The sequence below is a fragment of the Protopterus annectens genome, chromosome 6.part1 (genome assembly GCF_019279795.1).
Source record: "Protopterus annectens isolate FY-2018-M chromosome 6.part1, PAN1.0, whole genome shotgun sequence".
Lineage (NCBI taxonomy): Eukaryota > Metazoa > Chordata > Ceratodontiformes > Protopteridae > Protopterus > Protopterus annectens.
This window is the reverse complement of record NC_056738.1, coordinates 266,248,447-266,265,164: the sequence shown is the minus strand read 5'-3', so window position 1 is coordinate 266,265,164 and position 16,718 is coordinate 266,248,447. Positions and strand designations below refer to the sequence as shown.

The window sequence follows — 16,718 nt, the reverse complement described above, 5'->3', positions numbered from 1 at the left end:
TTTTGTAGATCAGAATGGTACCTAACAGGGTTTACCATATCTGAGAGATGTGCTGTACCCAATCATTAGCGGTTTAGCAGTTGGTCAAAATGGTAGCAGTGTTACATGTTTTTAACAAAAAGTACCACTGCAGTGAAACAGATTCTGTACCAGTCTACTGTGGTCATATTATATGTCAAAACTATGCCACAGCTCTGCAAGCCGCCATTATGGAGTTCCACAGTACGTGAACAGGTGATCTGCCCCTCATCAGGACATGGTCATGGGTAAGAAACAATCAAGAGCACAGTTTCAAGATAGATACTATATCCCTCATCATTTCCATTGTCAAATGTTACATGAAACTCCATAATTGAGATTTCCTCATTAAATGCAGTAACTCAGGTCAGAACCGTGACATAGCAACATTCTTAATTTGTCCAGTTGAACCAGCCTAATGAAAATTGTTAAACAGGACATGTAGGCATAATTAGGCCCACAGAGAATATTTAGTAAATAAAAAAAGGAATGGAAGGCCCCTATCAATATAAAAATACTTTTAAAAGATAGTGTTTGATCTGCTAATGAGCTATATATTGATGTTACATGCACAAGCCATTTTCTAAATGAGGCAGCTAAGTAAAACAAAAGGAAATACCACAATAAGACATTCAACATTATGCCATCAGCATATTTATCAGGCAGAGAAACATTGGTGGTGATGGGGGGGGGGGGGGGGGGTGATTTGTCAACACACAATTTTACTTCCTGAACTGTGATGCAAAACTGTCAGTTGAGTTTGGCAAAGCTAGTAAGTGACTTATGAATCCCTTGTCTCAGACTACATCACATTATTTAATTATTTAATATCAAATTAGTGGCAATGTGAATAAAGTTATTTTAACAAAGTACTTAGATTACACATTGAGCACACACATTTGTGCATAGATTCAATGACTGGAATATAATTAGCACAATGCTGCTGAATATTAAGACTTCACACTCACCTTTTGGTCAGGAAGATTAAGGAGCTATTTTTCAGTAATGAAAATGCATGCGTGTGTGTGTGTGTGTGTGTGTGTGTGTGTGTGTGTGTGTGTGTGTGTGTGTGTGTGTGTACATAAATTACATTTATATCTATTTATCTATATATCTATCTATCCATCCATCTAATTATGTCAATATAGCCCTGACTTCCAGTTACTCTCTGCATGGAGTTTTATATATGCTCACCCTGTCTGCATGAGATTTTTCCAGGTACTCCAATTTCTTCTCAAAAAACACAGTTTAATTCACTGCAGCAAACTTATATATATATATATATATATATATATATATATATATATATATATATATATATATATATGTATATGTCGCAATTACTCTTATTCTTATGTCTTAAGGTCATAGATGACAAGGGTCCAAGCTGGATCAGTCATACGCCTAGTTAATAAATAAATAAATAAGTCTCTGTCTATTGATATCAGCATTTTGGATAAATATAGTACCCTACCATCACTCTTCGCTTTGATATAAAAATCCTTTGTTTATAATACCCATTGCAATATATTTTACAGTCCTATGAAACCTGCTCTTAGCATCTGTAAATTCAGAATCCTGAAAGAAATGCTTATAGTCTTAATGCATGAAAGTCACAAGATCACAAGACTTCAAACGTATTAACTATGTGTGGGCATGTTATCATTTCTGATTCTGAATCACAGAAATACCAGGTCTGGGAGTGCACATACATTGATCCAATAAACATTTAGACAGTAAGTTTCACTGAACTGAGCTTGGTCAGTCTGCTTGAGATAATGTTAAGAGAAGGGATCCAGCTACTATAGTAATGATAATTAAAGATTCCTTGACACTTCCAGTAATAACAAGCTGTCAGGGGAGTATGACTAGTTCTGTTGATCATGTGCTTTACCATAAAAAGTGGTTGGTGTCCACAGAAATTCACCTTGAGTTAAGGTGTTGCTGCTGCTGTGCACCTTTTCAGGTGAAATATTGAAAGCAAATACATTTCAGAGTTTGGAAAAGAGTTAAATTGTTAACACTGGTAAGACAATAAAAACACAATATTATGCACTACAGGAGATGTCCTCTTTATTGTTTTTGTTTCAGTTACACAGTCTGCTTTCTAGAACACCTTATGGAGACAGAACAATAAGATTATGTATTCTAGGGTATTTTATTAAGGAATATTGATAAAGGTTTAACATTAAAAAAACAGTAATTCATCAACATCATTATTCAGATTCTATTTTTGTTCACACCATAGGAGACATATTTGCAATTAGTTTCCAGTTTACAGCTGAGACAAAACTACAGAACTGAATTCTCATACACCATGCATGATGGATTTCAATCCTGCAGAATGGCCAGCATACCACTTGTTTGAAGTTGCCCTGGATGCATTATTTGCATCGTAAGTTTACATCAGTAGCTTCATGGTTCTTGGCTACATTATTCCTCTCTTATGTTTTTGGAATATCATCCCAAAGTTACAGAATTCTGATTGCTTCATCCTCTAAAATATAACCAGCATTGGATTAACAGTGATGCAAGCCTTCATTCTGACTTGCAGGCCAGTAGGCAAAAATACCTTGATCTCAACTCCACTTTGGTTTGATTAGATGAGACTCCCATTGCTTCCAGTAATCTAAAGAAAACACATAACATAATTTATATAGCAACAAACTTGAGGTCAGATTCTTAAATGCATATGGAGTTTCTTCTCAAAATAAAAAAAAACTCTTCTGCTACACTGTTTCTCAGATAACCAGATCTCCTCTTGTACTTAGCTTTCACATATTGGTTGTATCTTTTCCAGTAGTTACCTTTTCTCTCATATCCCTCTCCCTAACTTCCCCATCTGATTTTTCTTTTCTTTTATAGCCCTCTACTCTTCTGGTGTGAGTGTATTTTACTCTACCGAGTTATTCCTGGATGTCCTCTCCCTACAGCAGGATCCCATCTATAACAAGAAATAAATATGAAATCTACAAAACTGAGAGTTAATACCTGACAACAGTGTATGCTTCCCTATCCATTTTTGCTTAGACTTGGCTGTTGTTAACTGCCTGATGAATTAGTCTCTTGGAGACAGTGGCATGCACACTACCAGGTCGCAACACTTTTTAGCCCCCCCATACCCCCTGACATTCAGGAATATTGTCTTTAAGATTCTCAACATTAAAAAGAAAACAAAAACAATACTTTTAAAAATATATAGTTTAATAATTCTAACAGTGGTTAACAAAAGTATTTTCTTTATACTTTTAACTCCTGGCTCTGTCTGTGACTCTCTAAAGTGGCTGATTGGCTTTACCTGGTCCTCCTCATGGTTTCTACCTGCTTCGTTCACCCTCGCTCTGCTCAGGCTCACTCTCCTCCCCTCTACCCTACCCCAATCCCCCATCCACCCCCACTATCCCTAGATTTATAGGTAACCTGTACATACACCCCTCACCAATTAACCTATCGCAACTTCTCTGTCTAACCAATTACTACACTACCCACCTGACTTTATCTGATCGAGTCAAATGGATGCTTATTGCATTTCCCACCAACAGGACTCAAAATTCTAAACACAGCCCTTTTCCCCTCTTTTCCAGTAGTTACCTTTTCTCTCATATCCCTCTCCCTAACTTCCCCGTCTGATTTTTCTTTTCTTTTATAGCCCTCTACTCTTCTGGTGAAATCTACAAAACTGAGAGTTAATACCTGATACATCTCTAGTCTACATTTTTCATTAACTTAAAATGCTACTTCAACATTTATTACTTCTATGCTTACTTACCACAGCTTAACCACACCACCACCTATAAGAAACATCACATCACTAGCATCAACTCCAACCAACCCAGTCACCACTTGACCCAGCTCTAGTTTCATAAACACTATCATATTCCCTCAACTCTACAATAGCTCCAACACAGAACTCTTTTCACTCAGGCACACTGACCTACATGCTAAACCACACCTACTCAAGAAAGTTGTTAAACTTCTACCCAAAATTATACACTTATTTCTGTTCAGAGTCAATCATCTCAAACTATGTGGAGACATACATCCCAATCCAGGCCCTCAGCCCCAGCTACCAACTGCCCTTCCACTAGGCAGCATAATGTCTCACAACAGCAGTAATCTAACACATAGCAGCTCAGATCTCCTAATCCTAAATATGAATCTAAGAAGCATCCTAAATAAAGTTCATGACTTTCACATAGCCCTTGACCTATACTGTCCAGACATTGTAATTATAACAGAAACCTGGCTCAAGACAAACATTAACAATACTGAAATACTAACCCAGGGCTATAATAAACATAGGCATGACAGAACACACAAGAGAGGAGGTGGCATCACCATAGTGTATAAGGACATGCTCAAATCGGAACTCCTTGCATATGAGCCCCAAGACCTGTTAAATTCAGAAGTATTACTCTCCTGCCTCCAGCTACATTTCAATATGATGATAATAATAGCCACTTATATCCTGCTAGGAAATTATCTCCCCATAACTGAAAACCATCTCGACTGGTCTGTCTCCACTTTTAATCAAGAAACCAATATAATGGGGGACTTCAACTTGGATTAGTCCACCTGCTCCTTAGATAGCCCTACCAACTTTATTAATCTCTGTGGTTCTCTCAGTATTCTCCCCAACCAGAATTGATAAACAACAATCAGTCAATTCTGGACTGGATACTAACAAACAGGTTACCTTGATGGCTGCCTCCCAGCCAGTCTCAGTGACCATTGACTCACCTACCTAATTATGCACAGGATAAATCCTCAGAAAAACACCATATTAAAACAGGTTCATCTCCCCTGAAACCTTCAATTTATTCCTAAAACAATGCAATGAGACCCCTCTAAAACACCTTCACCTGAAGTCCACAGTTGAATACTTCAATAATACTTTTCCTGAAATTCAAAATTGCCAGGCACCCCTCAGGAAGATCTGTGTCAAATCAAAATGTCTACCATGGCTCACTAAACACACTAAGCAACTCCTAAACCAGAGAGACAAAGTCTGGACTCAATATCTAATAACCAAAAACCAAACCTCCTTTAACTCCTATCAACAATTAAAAAAACATGCCAAAAAACCTAAATGACAAAAAAGGCTTATTATACTACAATCCAACAAAATCACTAAAACAATTCCCAAAAATTTTGGGGAGCCATAAAACAACTCAATCCCAGTCAATCTGCCACCATCTCCTACCAACTTAAATACCTCAGATAGCATAGCATCACAATTTAACCAACACTTCATTAACTCAATACTATTCCTCATAAAAAAATGACAGCCATACTTGACTAATATTACCATTAGAATCAGTACTCATCCAAAATTCTTTTTCCATCTCACCAATATAAACCAGTGCAATTAAAAAACTTCTCCTCAAATTAAACCTACATCCCTCGCTGCTGACCTACTACCTAATGAATTCCTCAGACTAGCAGCAGATGCCAATTCTTATCCCATCTCTCTCCTAATTAACCAATCTATATGTGAACAATACATTCTCAAGCTCTGGAAAATTTCTTATATCATACCTCTGCATAAAGGCGGCTCCTCAACTGACCTTTCAAACTATATAGACCAATTGCTATACTCCCACCACTATCCAAAATCCTTGAAAAATGTATACAAACTCCTTGACAATCTACTAAATAGTAATTTGCTCTCTAGTTCCTGGCATGGTTGTAGACCCAAACATAGTACTACAACCACTTTAATAAGTTTCACCAAAACTGTCAATGAGCTCAGAAACAATGTCCAACTCATGCCCTCCATTTTCCTTGACATGTACAAAGCCAATCTCATATCTCTTCAAAGACTGCTTAAAGAACTAGCCTCCTTAAATCTCTCCCAACCAGCCCTAGCATGGTTTCACAGTTATTTAACAGGCTATCAACAAGCAGTCAAGTGGCAAAATGAACTTTCTACCCTACTACTTATCTCAGTCAGTGTGCCACAAAGGTCAATACTTGGTCCACTGCTTTTGACCATCTTCACCAACAAACTTCACTCTGCCACTCACATAGCCACCACCATACAATATACCAATGACTCCACCCTCATCTGCTCAGCTCCATCCCTTCCAGAACTCCAAAAAAGAACACAAAAATCACTCATAGACAGAAAACTATCTCTCAGAATATCAGCTTATGTTGTTTGTCTTTTCGGCTTTTCTCGGTTATGGGTAGCCACAGCGGAACTCTGGTCCGCTAATGATTGGCAATAGATTTTTTATGGTGCCGAGTTGCCAGCCCGACGCCCAACCTTCAGCGAAGGCACACCCATTCACGCATGTCTTTCGAAGGCCAACTTGACCACGGGGAGGACATGCAGACTCCACACAGAAGGCACTCCAGCAGTGAATCGAACAGGAGAACCTCTTGCTGTGAGGCAACAATGCTACTGCTGTACCACCGCAACTCCCAAACAAAACTTAACTAATGCTTGTCTCTAATACCAAATCACATAGCCACCTACCCCCTTCACCATCCACTCCACTAACAAAACCATAATTGAACCTGGTGAACACACCAAACACCTGGGTGTCACAATCGATAACTGTCTTAAATTTGACAAACACTTAGTACCATCCATCAAAAAGGTCCACATAAAGCTTGGCACACTCTACAGATCCAAACCATACCTCACACACTCCACTAGACCCTCCACAGCCAGGACACATTTACTGTCCACCATACTATACGCCTCCTCCATTTTCACATATTTCAGAAAAACTGAGATCAACAAATTAGAGACCTGCTACAATAAAATAGCTAGATTTTCTATAAAGCATCTTCACAGATCACACCACTGTTCTGCCCTACGCAAACTGAAATGGATAGAGTTACCCAATCTACTATCCTTGAACAAACTAACTACTGTCTACTCCATCATTTATCAACCCGACAACTGTCCCACACTCAACAACTCAATTCAACCCTACACCAAATCCAGAACTCTGAGATCCCCTGACAAATTACTTCTAAAAGTCATTAAGTCCAATAACAGCTTTGGGGATTCTCTCTTCTCCAATCAGATATCCAAAAAATAGAATTCCATACCTCAGCACATACATACCACCTACAGTTTCAAAACCATTCTCAGGGTTCACCTTTCCAACAACTGGCTATCCTCCTGAAACACTCCAGGATGACCCTTCACTACTTTCTTTTCACTACCACCAATTTTCTGTTTTCAGTCTCATTACTCCCCTTCAGTTTATTAAACCTTAGCACACCTAACCCGCACTCCTCTGTCTTTCTCTTAACCCTAAATCTTTCTCTGCCTTCTCCAAACAGCTGACATTGCTTACCTTACATAATCGTGAAAAAACAACAAACTACCTGATGATGTGATTAGTCTCTTAGAATTATAATGATTGTCTGCCATAGTAATAATATTGTGCATTTTTCTTTGTTTATTGAATATTGTTGTATATATGTCATTGCATATTGAACAGCATTCTTATATATTTCTTCCTCTGCATTCCTATATACATGTTGTACTGTCTTTGTCTCCCAAGTATTTCCATTTTGCTTAGTTGTTTACCTTCTATTGAAACCATATATATATATATTACATCATGTTAGTAAATACTTGTCACTGTAAATTGTTTTAGTGTAATGGAGCATTTCTCCCAGGGCCTCCGCTGAAAATGGGCTCCTGGCCCAGTCGGACATTCCCGGTAAACAAATGTAAAATAAAATAAAGTCCTTGCTAAAACAATAGCACTAGTATTTTCTGTAAACTAAATACATCTGGATTTTTGTTTTGTTTTTCTGTAGAAACTATGGCTACCTTGACTAATTCAGGTATGTCCGTCATCCATAACGCTTGCCACATATCATACCTCATAAGCCCTGAGGTTACAGGAAACTCTTAATTGCCTATTTGCATATTTATTTGTTAACATTATTTGTTAACATGACCCTATGAAAAAAAATCTGCATTTGTGGGGAATTAGAAAAGGCTGTTCTTTGATGAGACTAGAAAAACATTAATTTAAAGTAATTTGTCAATGTTTCTATATGATAAGTCAAATGCTGCAATGTATTTTTCACTTGTCCTTTCTTACCTTTTTACAGTGGCATAGCTAATTCAACAAGTATCCTATGCCAGTCCACTACCTCAGCTCTTCAAGCAATTGCTACACTTTATACTCTGCAGACAGCTCAGGTTTTTGTTTAAAGAAAAATATTTTTTGTTTTTAATTTTAAACAGTAGCAAACTACTTGCTACAATGTAGAAAGCAATTGCTACAGTTTATACTCTGCACAGAGCACTACAGCTCATGTTTTACTACATTGTAACAAGCAGTTGCTACAGTTTAGACTACAACAGTGCTCAGGCTTAACTACAAATAAGCCGGTATTGAATAAAGAGTGATTTGGATGAAGGATGGGATGGCCGATTGTGCCATCTAAAACTTTGCGCCAGGAGCAGTTGCCCCCTTTGCCCCACCCTAGCTATACTTCTGCCTTTCTGGCCACTTTTCTTAAGAAAAATCTTTGTAAACTATTTATTAAATCAGAGCTTAAATAAATTTTACTTCTTCCTGCAGTGACATTACCATAAGGTGACAAGCAGTGCATTCAACGACTTTAATGGAGAACCTTCCCAAATAAGCAGTAGTGCGCATGTTAAAGTCTAATGACTCAATTCACATTTTTCCTGTGCTGATGCCACTTTAGCTAAAGTGACCTGGTTTTTCATCATTGATACCTGGGTATGGAAAATGTATATTTTAAAGGTATTTTTCTAAGTAAAGAAGAAACCAAAAGTGTCCCCTAATGGGAGAAAGCAGTGTTTGGTAGTTTATGCACCACTTAATAATACACTTTATGGAGGTTAATATAGTTATTTTTATTTCTTTGCTTTCACTCTTAAATCATTATTTAAGTGAGTTAGCCACAGTCATGGTACATGATAGCTGAGTACTCAGAGTGTCTACTGCCCTGAAATTGCATAAACACCATGAATAAGAAAAAAATAGTGTAATTAAAAATAAAGTATTTTAACAAAGTTAAATAATTTTTAATAACCACATTGAATCAGAATACTTAAATCTGATCAGCCATGAGTGATGCCAGATTCAGCCACTTCTGGTAAAACTTACTTACCTTCTGGGCAGGGTTGTAACCAGAAATTTTGAAATTGCGTACCAGCTTCAAGACTTTTGCATTGAGGGAAGTTGTCACATATCTGTGCTCCCTCAATTTAAGCACCCCTTTTCTGTGATATAAATCCTAAATACAAAACTAAAGATGCAGCACATGTAATAAAAGTATTACATTATAAGAGTCACACAGTAGACAAATGAAGTCAGATGGACTCAAACCCTGAATTGCAGGAAGAAGCTTTTGTACACCAAGACACCAAGATACACACTGTGCATGTCTGCTATGACCATTCTTATCAGGCAAACTACATTGGTTGTTGGAATATGTTGCATAGTATTGCATAAATCACAGTTAGGTGATAAGTATTAGTAAAATGCATGTCTTAATCTTTCCTTTTTTTTTTTTGCCCCAAAGAATGACAACCATCAGGCACTTGGTGTGTGGTACAATTTGCTCATTGCAAATCCCTTTGGTCTTATTGCATATTTAAAATGAGCTAAACTTTTATCATATTAAATATTCATGAAAACACATGTATAACATTAAAATATGTATGTGACAGTATGCAGTAAAATATTCTATTATTTTTCTTATAATACAGATATACCTGTCTTTTTATAACCCTCAAAAAATATAATTTCCCTGCAATGGCATCAGTTGACCTTCATGACCAATGATGTCAAGATAGGGTCTGCATGAGGATATAGTCATAGATTTTAATGGATGCACTTCCATTCATGCTTGATGCATCCTCGTCATGCTTAACCCTATGATGACATCACCGTGGATTTAGTAGCATTACTTGGGTTGTGACTTCGTAACAAAAGTAGGAAGCTTTTTTTCCCTTTTACGAGCTGCTGCACAATGAGCTCATAGTTCCTGATTTTGATCTAAACAATCAGATCTAACTGCATTACCAAGCCCTACAAAACCCAGAATGACTGATTTTACTGTTTTACTGAATATACTGCGATAGCATAATCTTACTGAGAAAGTGTTTGCTGGTTTTATTCTACTGAAAGGCGGGAGGATCAGGCTGTTTATAGGCCTGTGATTGCATTTGAACCTTTAAGAGTGTTGTTTCTATTGGCCAGTGTGCTTTTTTGAGCTTTTTAGGCATTTTGTATTTTATTGCTCATATTTGTGCTTTGCATAGAGCCACACAGCGGGATTGCAACATGCATTGTACTTATTTGATCTGAAATTTCTAATTGTGTACTACTTGTCTATATACATTCTAAACAAGTTACACTGAAATTACATTCCCTGTTTGCACTTGCTGCCCTTAACCGTTCACTTTAACAACTGCACAGTTTACTGTCCCTTTTATGTTTCTTATTGCGTCTAGCTTTGCTTTGAGCTCAATGTGAATTATTCTGAATTATTGCTAACTGTATTCTTGGGTGCATTTTAGCCTTATAAGGCTCTGACCCACCTGACCAACACAAGGAACAAATCTACTTATGGGACTTCTGTCACCAGAGACATGTTGTTGTTGTCTTTCGGCTTTTCCCAGTTAGGGGTCGCCACAGCGGAACTCCGGTCCGCTAATGATTGGCAGTAGATTTTCACAGTGACAAGTTGCCAGCTCGACGCCCAACCTTCAACGAAGGCCCGCCCATTCATGCATGTCTTTCGTAATGCCACTCGACCTGCGGTGAGGACATGCAGACTCCACACAGAAGGCACTCCCTGCACACTAGCTGCGAATCAAATGGGAGAACCTCTTGTTGTGACATAGTACCTGATATTCTTAGACAGTATAGTAATTGCTAAAGGCTCATACACAATGAACTCTTACATGACACAAGTCATTCAGTCTGTGAGTGGTGTCAACTACTATACAACTTGAAAGAGACCCTTTCACAAAGCAAGTTAGTCTGGGAACACCACACACGCAATCTTCTTCTCACATCTCAAACTAACATATGCCGAAAACCACCTGTTATTGAATATTGATAGTCTAGAGACCAATACATCATCTAGAGGATACCACTGAGAGAGAAATATTTATATCTTCTGTCATTTTAGGTCCTAGTGCAGGCTGCCTCTGTAGGTTGTTTTTAATAATGAGTTAGACTCTTGGTTTGGGACTGTAATTTATTCTTGGAATTTGGAGTCTGTAATTTGATAGTTTGTGGCCTGTATGCAGTATACTCAAACTACTAAACTATGAAACAGTGAAACTTTTCATCTGATCTTTTAAGGCTGACCTGGCCTTGCATCATTTTAATTGTCAAAATCAACACTGTTGCAAAACCTGCACCAGGACATATGCAAACTCAAACTGAATTAACTCATTTAAATGTATTATTTCACATTAGGAAACAGGAATGACCCATAATGTCCCTGCTTGCTTGATGGGCAGAACACCATCAACACTGAACAACATATGTATAGACCTCAAGCAGGACCATAAAGCAGCAGGTCTGGCTCACATCCTGTAAATGAAAATAGTCATGACAGTCTGCATCCTGCGAAGAAGAGTTCTACAGGTCTGCAGGAGATACGGCAGGAGTGGATCGAGTCCTTATATGAATGCTTGAGCATGTGCCTAAACATTCAGGCTTTCCACACAGAGTATGGGAATATGGAGGAATTCCACAACACTGCAGGACTGGTGTATGCACCTCAGGTTATTGAGCACAGTAATTTGAACACTGTTAGCACAGCAGCAAAAAAGAAGGATCCTCCATTTATAACTTATTATTGTCAGCTAAATGTGGTCAGAGCCAGCCATCAATGAAATAAAGGTAACGAGGAACACTTTACATACAATGATTTCAGAGGAACACTTCACATACAATGATTTCAGAGGAACACTTCACATACAATGATTTCAGAGGAACACTTCACATACAATGATTTCAGAGGAACACTTCACATACAATGATTTCAGAGGAACACTTCACATACAATGATTTCAGAGGAACACTTCACATACAATGATTTCAGAGGAACACTTCACATACAATGATTTCAGAGGAACACTTCACATACAATGATTTCAGAGGAGCACTTCACATACAATGATTTCAGAGGAACACTTCACATACAATGATTTCAGAGGAACACTTCACATACAATGATTTCAGAGGAACACTTCACATACAATGATTTCAGAGGAACACTTCACATACAATGATTTCAGAAGTCTCTCATTTGTACCACTCTGGGTCATACGTCTTTCTGGTATAGTCTGGATTTTATTGTCTATAAAGAATGTGTTTACTAAATAATTTATAGACTGTTAAACACTGATTTCATAATAGGTCCAATTACATATTTGATAAATAGTGCCTTCTCACAATGTAACCTTAAAAGAACATGCACTTAGACGTAATGTACAGTGTCACTTGTGCTCTGTTCAAGAGTTTTTACTTTATGGACTTTTTAGGGCTAACACATGGACAAAGTCACAAGGTTCACTTTGCCATATTCAGGTTTTGAAGAGGAAGTATACAATGTAAATCCCATATTTAGGTTGAGGAAAATAATGACTGATAACAAATTGTTTGCTGTAGATAATGTGAAGGTGGAATAGTAATTCATAGTGGTCAGTCACTCTTATTCACTACATTAGCATGCAAATTCTTTACAGTGTGCTTCCTGGGCAAGTAGATAATTGTATTTACTGATTTAGAGTGGTTACCTTTGTTCTGTTCTCTGTATTAAGCTTAATGCTGTGTCTGGGTCTTTTTCCTTGACGTATTGGTATGCAGAAACAGTGGAAATAAGTCCTACAACATTTGCGACAGACATTGATTGTTTTACCAAAATATTAGTGATCCTAAGAGAAAACAGATAAATACAGTTAGCAGTCATGTTGCACTACTGATGTCACGCTCTAAGTAAAATTGAAACAATGTGAGCTTAACTAAACAATACTGCTCTTTCTCTTGTACAGGTTATGTCATCTTTTATTTACTGCCTTTTTTTCAGTTTTAACATGTTCCCTTATTCGGTGAGTTCTGTAGCAGGCTAAAGTATCCAGTGGGTGCATGTGACTATGAATACCATTCAGCCTAATCTTCTTTTCAGGCCAGCATTTATACACACACACACACACACACACACACACACACACATATATATATATATATATATATATATATATATATATATATATATATATATATATATATATATATATATATATATATATATATATATATATGTGTGTGTGTGTGTGTGTGTATATATATATATATATATATATATATATATATATATATATATATATATATATATAATATTAAAGTATGGGCAGACATGCTGAGAGAAGAAATATTGTGATGTACAGTGTGCAACATATTTTCATGTTCCATCAGTCTGGACTGATGGGAGTATAGGCAGCATAGATTAGGAAATGCAGAATATGTAGCTAAGCTGCACTGAAGTAGACACATCAAGCCAAAAAATATGGCTTTACAGCAAACATACCAACACACTGGAGAAGGGCAGCAAGTGGAGAGAGCAACACTGCACAACGTATGGCTAGCCCTCAAGCAGGACCATAAATCAACAGGTCTGACTCACATCCTGTAAATGAAAATAGTCATGACAGTCTGCATCCTGGGAAGAAGAGTTATACAGGTCTGCAGGAGATATGGCAGGAGTGGATCAAGTCCTTATCTGAATGCTTGAGCATGTGTCTAAACATTCAGGCTTTCCACACAGAGTATAGGAATATGGAGAAATTCCACAACACTGCAGGACTGGTGTATGCGCCTCAGGTTATTGAGCACGGTAATTTGAACACTGTTAGCACAGCAGCAAAAAAGAAGGATCTTCCATTTTCTATACCCGATTCTTGGGCTGATGCCCCCCCCCCCCCAGTACAGCTGCCATTTTGTATCATATATATCCTAAATATGGAATTAAAGATATCTCACATATCCTAAAATGATAACATTAAAAGTATTAAAAGGCTTTAATTCTGTACACAGTAATATAACATACATACATAAATCTTTTTTGGAACAATGTACACTTTTAATTTCCTTCATACATCTGAAGCTCGGGCATTTTGTATTACTGTAGTTGAGAACAAGTGCCCTGCTGCTGATGCCTACCATACTGTCTGCTGTCCCTAGGTGCCCTGCAAACATGGACATTATTTTCCCCCTATGCATTTGGTTACAGAAGCTGTGGGCATGGTGATGTATACAATTCTAAAAAAGCAGTCAATCTGTGACAGACACATGCCTGCCTGGAATAAGGGTGTCAGAGGTTTGAAGCTGAAACTTATGATGGGCTTGTTTATATTTGCACGTGTATGTGTGTGTAAGAGCATATGGCACTTTCATCCATTGATTAGCCTACACCCACCACCAATTATAGTCACTTTATTGACTATCTATACCCCTTATTGCTATGAATAAATAAATTACATGTACTTTATTGGTGGCTTTGGATGAACTACATGAAATTGTATAAAAATCACTAGCGTCATACCATAATACCCCACCATGTGTAGCACAGGTAAAACAGAAGAGAGTTTAAGACAGCATAAGAAATATTAACCACATGAAAACATATGCTGCCAATATCCACAGTCTCTGTAAATGTAAAATTCCTCTGAATAATTCCACATCAAATAGAACTATTATTAATGCAGAGGTTGCTGTTTGTCCCCTTCTGCTCAGACTATGAGGTAGTTACCACTGCCACCAGTCACTCCTTATCAGCTAATTTTAGGGCCCTTAACAAAAGGGTGTCCAATTTTATTTTTTATTTTATTTATTTTTAATGGAGCTTATCTCCCCGGGCCTCTACTGAAAATGGACATATATCCAGTTGGACTAGCTCAGTCAACAAATGCAAAATTAAATAAAAAATAAAATGATTGTGTGATATTAATATTAATACAAATGGTAGTTTGACCAAGAGTAATGTTGTTAGGAGTGGCCCACACAGTGTCACCAAATAAATATGCAAGCACTGTCAAAGCTTAAATATTTCTACACAGATCAGCCACAATGAAAGGTTTAAATATATTTAATAATAAATAATAAAAGAACAAGACAATACTAAATATATATTTGCAGTGACAGCATTCAAGGCTACATGAAATATTTAAAATAGCATTGCAGTACAGGCTCACACAAATAAAAAAAAGCATCTAAGCTAAGCTTCACCATATTCCTGACCGAATCTAAGAGAATTATATTGTTTCCTAGAAATTTACGTACTATAGAGCAAGGCAGATGTGGTGAATGGTTCTTCTTGTTGTTGTCAGGTCATAGACAGAATGCAGAATGTTCTGTCACACTAAGAAACTTCTCAAAATAATATCTAAAATATTACTGCTGGGATAGCTTGCAAAATTACATAATTTCTGGTCATCTGACTTCTAGGTCTCCGGCAAAACCCCAACTGCTGAAGCTAGCAGTAATTAGCATCTACCTGTAAAAATACTCATACAAGGGCTTTTGCTCAGATTTTTGGCAGATGCTGGAAGTCATAAAATAATTGCATTCCTTCATGCTTTCAGAATAGCAATTAGTTTACTCTAAAGACAATATAGAAAGCTTCCTAGCATAGACTTTGTGTCTCTAGCTGCATTGCATCCTGGCAGATAGCCTCTTTATGGCCTAGCCTATAAAGTAATTTAATTTCAAATATTTTCTAAAGTTTGCTGGACAGAGATTAACTATCCAGTTTCCTCTGTTAGCATATACATTTAAACAGTTACAATAGTGCATGTACATTTCTGTTCTCTTCTAGAAGGGCACACTGTGGATACATTTTAAGCACAAATGTTTTTATCAACACAAACATCTGTACAAAGCAGTTTGATATACAGATTATATACAATTCTAATATATTTGTAGCACAAGCATCTAATATGACATACAGTTCTAACAGATTTGCAACAACAGCATCTTGTATAAATTAGTTTGATATTTACAAATGACAATTATTTACAAAATTCCAGCTAGCAGTGCTGACAGTATCTCCTTATTTCATATATGTATACTTACACAGACACACATGCACACACATATATGTGTGTGTGTGTGTGTGTGTGTGTATGCGTGTGTGTGTGTATTATGTATCTGTACATGTATATATGTATATATACACATACATAGATATGTGTGTGTGTACGTGTATATATACACACACACACACACACACATACATATATATATATATATATATATATATATATATATATATATATGTGTGTGTGTGTGTGTGTGTGTGTATGTGTGGTGTGTATTTGTGTGCCATTTGATGGGCATGAAGCAGTTTTCTAATTCTGCTATCCAATTAATCCAACACTTTTGGGGACAATCAACCACACCCAAACTCTTAAGAAAGAGCAGGAAAGGTAAGCTGATTTATCATTTGAACTTTAGTCCTAGACAGCAAAGTATTTTTAGTATGACCTTTAACCTTCTAAAATGTTCTTTACTAAACATTGTTCACATTTGCTCAGACTGTATTGTTGACCCTTCATCTATTCCCAGATACTTGCACACTCACTCTTGTTCCCTTCTTTTATATTACATTTCTCACCAGGTTGATATTTTTCTTGAAGCTTTATTTTTTCTGCAATAACTGCTGCT

At 37.0% G+C, this 16,718-nt stretch overlaps 1 protein-coding gene across 2 annotated transcripts in view; it reads right to left on the bottom strand.

Annotated features, from left to right (window-relative positions):
- Positions 1-2,361: 2,361 nt before the first annotated feature.
- Positions 2,362-16,718, bottom strand: part of LOC122805502 (putative methyltransferase DDB_G0268948) — a 113,640-nt gene continuing 99,283 nt past the window's right edge. For both annotated transcript variants that reach the window (XM_044075695.1, XM_044075694.1), the window contains 2 exons: positions 12,794-12,931; positions 2,362-2,647 (listed from right to left, as the gene is read on the bottom strand). In XM_044075695.1, the coding sequence (XP_043931630.1) occupies positions 2,557-2,647; positions 12,794-12,931 (229 nt within the window). In that variant the 3' untranslated portion in view covers positions 2,362-2,556. The remainder of the gene's footprint in view (positions 2,648-12,793; positions 12,932-16,718) is intronic.